Genomic DNA, 8692 nt, shown 5'->3' on the forward strand with positions numbered 1-8692 from the left:
TGGCGGAATGTGTAGTTTTGCATCGTTTTTGCGTTGCTGGAAGTTTGAGGGACCCGTGTGGCTTGGTTGTTTTTGGTGGGCTGGTTCTGTCAGTTTGTGATTTGGTTTCCACTTTTCGTTGTGGTGGACTCATCAGGCTTGGAACAAAGTCGTGGCGGAGTGGGTGGGCTCGAGGTGGGGGCTGTGGGACTGCGAATCCTCGCTGAACTAATCAATAAGTGGTCTTATGGCGACCTCATTGTGGGGGGGGGAGTGTCCTTCCCTGCTGTCGGCACGGGGCTGGGCGCTTACTGGTGCGGCGGGCTGTTGCGATTCGCTGGCCATAACGGTGTAGCTTCCACGCTAGCCATTTAGACCATCCAATCAACTATATGTTTCTCGGCTGCCGTTTTGTAGTAAGAATTGACATCGACAAGAATTGAAATGGCTAGTGTGGAAGCTGCATCGTTGTGGTTGGCAGGTCGCGGCAGCTCGCTGTGCTGGTGAGTGCTCAGCCTTGTGCTGGTGGCCGGGGGGGACGCTCCTTTCTTTGCAATGAGGTTGTCAACTTGGGCGCAACGGGACCATTTTGATTGGTTTGGTGAGGATTCGTGGTCCCATTGCTTTCTTTTTGGGCCTACTTATCCTGCCGTGACATTGTTTGAGCTTGGTGAGTTTGTTGCGGCTAAAGGTGGAAGTTGAATCGCCGACTGATGGAGCCGGCTTGCTGGGGGCAGCCGAGTTACACGGGTTTTTTGAGCGTTTGGCGGGTGGGAGCGATGCAGAATTGTGCATTTTTGCTATCTGGGTAGTCTTGGCCTGGCAAAAGCTTTTCAACCAAACGACAAGCGTCCTTAGGTTACACATTACTTGTCGAATAGTTTTTGTACGACTACACAAATCACTTGTTTACATTTTACATCTTATTATCAATTATGATAGCCTATTTGGAGAGTTTGCGCAAACACTTTTTTTCAGAAACCCCAATTATGATGTACGGTAATGTTTCTTCCCTTATACCCCAATTACGGTGGCCTTTCATTACTAAAACCTACTATTATGACACAACAATGTGATTGAGATTGGATTCTTGAATCTTTAATAAATTATGCCAATTGAAAGCTTTTTTTAATAGTTTTATGCAAATAAGGTAAAACTTAGCATTTGATATATAATAATTCCTTGCAAATACCAAAATTGCTTCTTTTTGTAACACCAAAGTATCGGCCAAAATATCGGTATCAGTATCGGTATCGGCCTAAAAAAGTGATATCGGTATCGGGATCGGTATCGGCCAAAATATTGGTATCGGTACATCTCTAGTATTATATATAAATAATTATTGTTAAATTACAGCTGTAGCAGTATTAGGGTTGAATGCACCAACAGCGATCTTTAAACTGATTAAGCTACTTTTATAACCAGCTAATCGAGAATCAGTTTTCTCAAAGTTCATCAGTGTGTCAGTAATCGGCGATTCTAATCAGCGGATTACAGTTGTTGCAAAATTAGTTTGCTAATTACTAGTTAAGATGCTAAATTAGTCAGCCATTTTTCTTAATCAGTAGATGATTCGCTATTAGTGTATCCAACCCTTATGGTATGAAAAAATCTGTTTTGTGTTGATAGAGTGAATAAGCTAGTGTGGAAATAGAGAGGAAGTCCACCTAAGCAAACTTTACAGTTTTGACACATGTTTTTAGGCATTATGATTGTGGCTTAGGACGCTATTGCTTAGTGACCTAATGTTAAGTATTTGCCTTTGTCGAAGGAATCACTCCCTCCAAAACGATTATTTAGTTTAATGCCTCACAAAACTAATGACGTCGTTTGCAATGAGGCAGTCGAGAAGTCCTCAGCAAAATGCCCAAGCTCTCATACCAGTTCCGAAACACAGTACATCATTGATTGGAACTCTCTCAACTTCCAGCAATGCACCAGTGCAGACAACAGTCATAGTGGCACCAGTCACAGCCTTTCAAACTACACTGCAGGATATGACTTCTGTGACAAATGATAGTAACAACAATAATACCAACTCTAAACCACACACACCAGATAAAAAAGGTAAGTTGTGGTGATACAAGAGTCATTCCTATGTAGCATGCTTGACATTGTTTGGTGTACCGTATCTCAAGTTGTATTTTCAACCCAGAACAGGTTCAATCATTCATTCATTTAAAATAGTCTATTACACTTGAATTATTTTTCTACTTACCAGATTTAATTCTTTGGCTTTACATGGAATTTCTTCTCCCGTAGACAATTTTGAACAATTTGTCATTAGAATTATTGATTATTGAATCCTCATCATAATAGCTGAATCATTGTAAATACTTTTACCCACTAAAACTGACTTCTTTTCATGTTACCATAGCTCTTATTTCAAGTCTGAACATTTCTATGGTAAAGTAGTTAGTAGTTATTAACTTACTATGCACATTGTGTCATGTGGGGATGAAACAAGATGAAGGCGTTTTAGCAACAAAAGTTCATGGCATTTTTTATTGGATTTGTGTTGTTTGGTCATGCAATCTACTCCAATACTTGATGTGTTGAGGGCCAGAGTTTTTTGTCATCTTACGTGAAAAACAACTTGTGTTGATATTTTTATTTACTGCCACGTTGATATCAAAAATGTTGTAGATCTTGCTTCAACCACATCCACTGTCTTACCGGAAGGAACCCCCTCTGTCAGCCGGGTCTATATGGCTTCATCTGTAGCCAATACAACAAGTTTTAGAGAGTCACCAAGATTTATTTCCCCAGGTAAATATATGGTTTGGTTAGCATTTTTTTGTAACAGTTGTTGTGTATGGGTAGTTATTGCATATATATTTATGTATTATACGGTATGTTGTTTATATTTTACCCTTATTAACGTAATTTGCATTTCAATATTTCCCATCCCCATGCATACTTCCAGACTACGCAATGCCGTAGTGTTGCTGTTGTTAGTCATGCTCAGGCTCTTTGGGTGTTTTGTGGTTAGATAAATAATTTGACAGCAGTTCTTTCGCTATATGTGGTGCTATTGATTTATGCAAAAATAACGAGAAAGGCAATAAACGGAAGAGAACAACTGCACGCCCAGCAACCTGGTGCTTGACAATGGTTCTCCGTATTACTAATGTATGACTTAATTCCCTTCATAATTTACATAAAAATTGTTACTACTGCTTGCAGACTAAATTTATTTGTTTCTTTGCAACTGAAAAACATTATTGTTGATCTTTTTCTAAATTTAGCTGCTGTATCCTTTAAACTGAAAAATTTTACTATACCTGTTACAAAGTTGTGCTGAAGAGAATTTAATCTTCGAAATCTCGATACATAGCATGGTGACTAGATGCAATTTGGACTCGTCGTATATTTTTTTGCCTACTGATTTATGACTGACATATCTCTAAAAGCGTACGCTATGCTGTTACAGCTGGCAGAAATCACCTGGTAGCTCATACTACAGCAATACAAGGACTAAGCAGACATCCGGGCATGCAGATTCTACCAGCTGCCACCATAACGCAACATTTTGTTCCTGATAGTCGAAGTACACTTACACCAAATAATGCTAGTCAAATTGCAACGCCAAAACTAAGTGAGTGCAGTGCTTGTGTACAAATTTGTAGTGCTCCAATTACATTTTCAATTTTCCTTCGAAAGAAATAAGTCTGAAAGCTTTGGCGTTTGAAATTCTTCAACAGAGCATTGCCAGTGACTCAAATTTGTGTTATATGTCTAATCCGAACCAAACATGGTATAAAACAAAAATATTGTACTTCAGATGGTGCCAATTCATTTGGACTAATTCCTAGAGGTTTAGTTGTGAATCCCATAGGATCTCAACAAAATATTGCTGGCCCAGCACACAGCTCTGATGGACGCTTGCTTGTAACCAGTGCAGCAATGGTTTCTTCATCATCAGCCGTACCCGCTGAATGTATTCCTATCTCTCACTCGCAAGATTCACTGAACATCCAAGGTGAGAAAATCGTCAGGTTTGTAATGAATCCAGTTCATTATTTTTGAATCCTCCGTTCTGTGATACAATCAACCTTTTGTTCATGCGTTAAAGGATTTTTGCAGCTCATATGCTTAACGTTTTGTCAATTTGTACTGGCTTACTTGTTTACTGTTAAGTGAATAAAATTCTCACTTGTGAGTCGTTTGCTGTGGGATCATTATTGGACCACATCAAACTGCTTAAAAATGGCGCTAATCACCATCTTGCCACCACTCAGCAACAAGGGATGTAATGTGTCAGGATCCTGGCACTGCCTCACTACAACCCAGCATCATGTTGAGAGCAGTGACATTTCATCATTTTTTTTTCTCGAAAACTGAGACATTATTGTTATTTTTAAAGGGAGAGTAAATCTGATCAGGCCCATCTTCAGCACCCCCTTCTCTGGGTCATCACATGTGATTCCTCCTCCCCCTTCAACTAACTCTTCCTCTCGACCTTCTTCATCGATAGGAAGAGGATACACTCCAGGAGGAGATAGGAAGAGGACTCGATTACAAACTCCTGTTCAGACTGGGAAGTGGGTGAGTGAAAGACGACAACTGTCTTCCTGGTTTTGTGACGAGCGCTCACATACATCCAACAAATCAGTCATTTTTACATTGATTCAACGTCAGTGGACGTTGAACCAATGTAAAGATTGACTAATTTCTTGGCCAGAATTCCGTTAGTAGCTAAGAAAAGCTCTACAATGCACTTTGTCAATTAATAACGTAGTCTTGATGAAAATCAAAATTTGCTTTCGCGTCCGCTCGTTCACCAGATGTACGTTTGCATCAGGAAAAATGTCACATGACCGGAAAAGCGGCCAATCAAAGTTGGGAAACAGAAGGGTTAAAGTTCAATTTGATTTCAGTTTGTCTGCTTTTTCTTTGCTTGTTTCTTGTTCAAGATGCTATTGTTATGAGCATTCAAGCTTTGAGCGTTTCACCTCGCAGCGTTCTTTCACTTAATTGTCGTTGCTCATTTTCCAGACTCACCTACGAAGGTGCATAGGCTTGTCGGTCCTGGCCCGACGGGGGGACACGTACCGGCAAGCGGAGTTTGTAAAAGTACGTGCTGATGGCCAGGTATGTCAATGCTTGCAATCTACTCACAAATGTTCAGAGAGGATTTCAGACTCATTGAAAAACGTTACTTACTGCTACCATATGCCAAAAAAGTTGGTGTTTTGACTATTGTTTGTTTATTTGTTGATCATGTTTTCAATGCCCGTTTTACATCAACAATGTTTGATAGACTGATATAATGTAAAGATTAAAAGAACGCCTATCATAATGCTTTTCTGATGCTGCAAACACCGAACCTCCCTTTTGTTGAACCAAGTGCGAATGTGGAATGTCAATTTGTTACGTCTCGGTTGCAACGCTCAAAGAAGGCATTTTGCGGTTTGAAATGCTGACGTCATGGATAATCCAGTGCAAATCGATTCATCTTGTACGTGTGGCTGCCAAACATGAGCAGAAGAAGATTATTATTTTATTACCTTTAATCTGTTAATCTCAAAACCATGTATATATTTAAGAATATTGTCATAAAGGCAAAGTGTAGTTTAGTTGTTGATCGCTACCGTGGTATTCAATGCTCATTCTTTTCCTGATTTACGGTACTTTAGATCAGCTTAGTTAGGAAACTGAGCTTTGCCAGTGTTTTGAACCTACTATAAATTGAGCTCGACCCGATATAGTAGTCTACATACTTCTGTGACCAAAATGGTAAAATACTTCATTGCAGTTCTGATGCAATGTCTTGTCCCGGTGAGCAAAATTGGCCCTTTTCATTGATTTAACGTCTGCAGACGTTGCAAAAGGACCAATTTTTGCAAAACAGACTAACCATGCTTTGTCACAGGTCGGGGTGTTGTTTCGCGGCGATAAAGACAGGACAGTGAATTACTTTATGGAGCCGGAAAGCACTAACCATGTGAGTTTTTGCACGGTTTTGCGTTGACAGCATTGGAGCTAGCCTGCTTTATACCACTTTGTTATGATCTGGGTTTTTACCACTATCTGCTTTGTGATCAACGTTATGAAGCTAGTGTGGAGTATTAATTCAATTAGATAACTTCCGTCCTTTAATTGATAAAAAAGCTTCCTTGCACGGAACAGTCATTCACCCCTGGCTGTTAACCGACCTCGTTTTAACCCTTCGAGTGATTCCATCTTTTCTTGAGGGCTAAAAACAATAACTCTAAGAAAACACATTAGGCACTTTGAAATTACAGCTAAAGATAAATTGAAAGCATCAAGAAATTAAGACTCACCAAGATTATTGCAACAAAAAGTTACAAAACTTAGATCATAACTTAGAAATTGACATTGGAATTTCAGCAAAATATCAGATCTGTCACTTTGACAACGTATCGGAAGAACGTGTCAAAAGAACTTAAACCTTGCAACAAGTTTTGAATGTTTTTATTTTCTAAGCTCTCTTATCTCGACATTTAGGTTGTGGGCATTGCTTTATTGTATTAGCAAGAGAAAAATTGCTGTGTTCACTGACTTTTTGTTTTCCTAGTCATCAAACATCTTTGTAGAATAGTTTTAGTTTCTTAATCCTATTTTTTCAATTTTTACTGTGTTCTAGCTTATGTTTAACCATTTTCTGTCCGATGCGCTAGAGTGACGAACTTTATGCACTGACAGGTGATCGCTGATATTAACCTGGCACCAGATTCTCCACCTGTTTCAGTTGGTTATAAAGTTTGTGTCAAGCTGGTGGTCAATTCGAGCGTGTACAAACTTGCGACTGTCAAAGACTATCAGTGAGTACTGTTCATTTCATTCTCACCAATGCTGCACTACTACGTACCCAGCTAACAAAATCCCTTTTTTACATTGACTCGATGTCTGTAATTGTTGGACCAACAAAAAAAAAAAAGAGTTTTGTTATCCGACGCAACCACTGATGACCTGTGGTTAGAATCCAATCTCTAATGGATTTTGAATTTTTACTGTAATAGAAAATACAATCAGATAGATACGAAGTGTTCGCACTTTACTGACGTTTCGTGCACCGTATCAACATGCATTTTCAGAGCGAATCATGTGCCCTGTACATCATGGATTCGGTTTTGAAATGGACTGTACTCTTCGGGACAACATGACGAGTGAAGTACCGAGACAACAAAATCCATCATTTTTACATTAATTCAACGTCTGTACAATGTAAAAATGACGGATTTTGTTGTCGGGTAACTTCATAACCACTTTATTTCATGTATCTTTGGTTTAACTTTATCCTGACTTGTTAATTGTCATTGATGGAAATGATTCTTTCACGGTTGTTTTCGAATGCTTGTGATTTTACAATGGGTTTAAATATTGCTCGGGTATTTGTATTTTCATTGCATTTACAACAGTCAGTTCTGCATTCTGTACCTCCATTAGGGCTCTTAAAAAAGATTTGAAAACATGTTGTGTCCATGCAAAGTCTCCTGTTTCGGTTTTACTTCTTTTCGAAAGAGAAGCAATTCGTTGTGAATTTGAAATGATTTACCGATTACATTGAAGCTTACTAATGCACAGCACAACAACGTTTCGAAAGATTTCGTTTTGACTCAAAATTCATTGTCTTTTGTTTCGAATTAAAACCTTCATGAAAGATTCTGTTTCCTTTCGGTCAAAAAGTATTTGTTTTAAACTGCCCTGATCTCCATAATGACTACCGACCAACTTATGGAGGGAAAAAATTGAAATGCATGGTTGCAACTGAGTTATTGTGAGCAGAGCCGAGAAGTCCACCTACTTCGTGCAAGTGGATACCGATGACGTAGATGTGCCAAGCAAAGACATTGTGCCTGTTCCGGTTGATCGAGTACGAGCTTTGACGGCACCCTGGCACCTACCGAATTTGCCTTCGCCCCCACCGAAAGGGTAAGAATCCTAAAAACCGCAAAATAGTATCCCAGCTCACAAAATCCCTCCTTTTTACATTGATGCAACATGTACAGACGTTGCAAAAAGGAGGGGTATTGCAAGCTGGGATAGCTTTGAATGAGGCGCGACTTTTCTGCTAAGATTGGCAAAACTTTGATCCGTCGACTGTTTTGGTCAGTTTTGTTAAAGTGATATAGATTTACAGTAAGTGACATGATGAAAATATTGATCTGATGCAAATATTGAATTGTCTATCCATTGTCGTTCAATCATTGATCATTGCTCCTCAGCCATGATGGAGACTCTGATTTGGAGTTGGATCATTCGCGATCGGATGATGAGGTCACTGATACGGCATCAGAGTCGGACAGTGAGAGCAAGCCTTCAAACGCCTCTAGTACTCCTCACGATGGAAAAGCCTTTTCTCACCACTACTCCTCCCATCCAATTCCTCATCATCCCGGACTCACAAAATCCCGGAGCCATGGAAACCGTCATCAGTTCCCATTTGGACTCAGCCAAGGAAGATGGCATCCGTACGGCGACCACGCTCACGGTCCAGTGTTCAATAGGTTTGCAATGTTCTTGTATTTTTGCACTTAATTTCACGGCTTTTGTCAATTGGTTTTCAACCTCTGTTTACTCTTCGCTGACTGCATCAAGATAAATTCAATCCCACCGGCTTTTTCAGCTCAGATTATTTTTTCTACTAAATTTACCCCTGTTAATGGATGAAATCTATATTCGGATGAGAAACTTTAACTTATTTTTTGTCTATGGAGAACAGGTCTATCATATCCTAGAATTGTTT

The 8692-nt window shown here is 39.5% G+C and overlaps 1 protein-coding gene across 1 annotated transcript in view; it reads left to right on the forward strand.

Moving 5' to 3' along the window:
- The first annotated feature begins 1691 nt into the window (after positions 1 to 1691).
- Positions 1692 to 8692, forward strand: part of LOC145773888 (protein capicua homolog) — a 27309-nt gene continuing 20308 nt past the window's right edge. Inside the window, exons 1-10 of the mRNA XM_082585010.1 lie at positions 1692 to 2046; positions 2626 to 2748; positions 3413 to 3577; positions 3764 to 3961; positions 4346 to 4527; positions 4978 to 5073; positions 5855 to 5926; positions 6649 to 6767; positions 7732 to 7878; positions 8172 to 8453. Coding sequence (XP_082441136.1) covers positions 1800 to 2046; positions 2626 to 2748; positions 3413 to 3577; positions 3764 to 3961; positions 4346 to 4527; positions 4978 to 5073; positions 5855 to 5926; positions 6649 to 6767; positions 7732 to 7878; positions 8172 to 8453 — 1631 coding nt within the window. The 5' untranslated portion in view covers positions 1692 to 1799. The remainder of the gene's footprint in view (positions 2047 to 2625; positions 2749 to 3412; positions 3578 to 3763; positions 3962 to 4345; positions 4528 to 4977; positions 5074 to 5854; positions 5927 to 6648; positions 6768 to 7731; positions 7879 to 8171; positions 8454 to 8692) is intronic.

This window comes from Aplidium turbinatum, chromosome 7 (genome assembly GCF_918807975.1).
Source record: "Aplidium turbinatum chromosome 7, kaAplTurb1.1, whole genome shotgun sequence".
Lineage (NCBI taxonomy): Eukaryota > Metazoa > Chordata > Ascidiacea > Aplousobranchia > Polyclinidae > Aplidium > Aplidium turbinatum.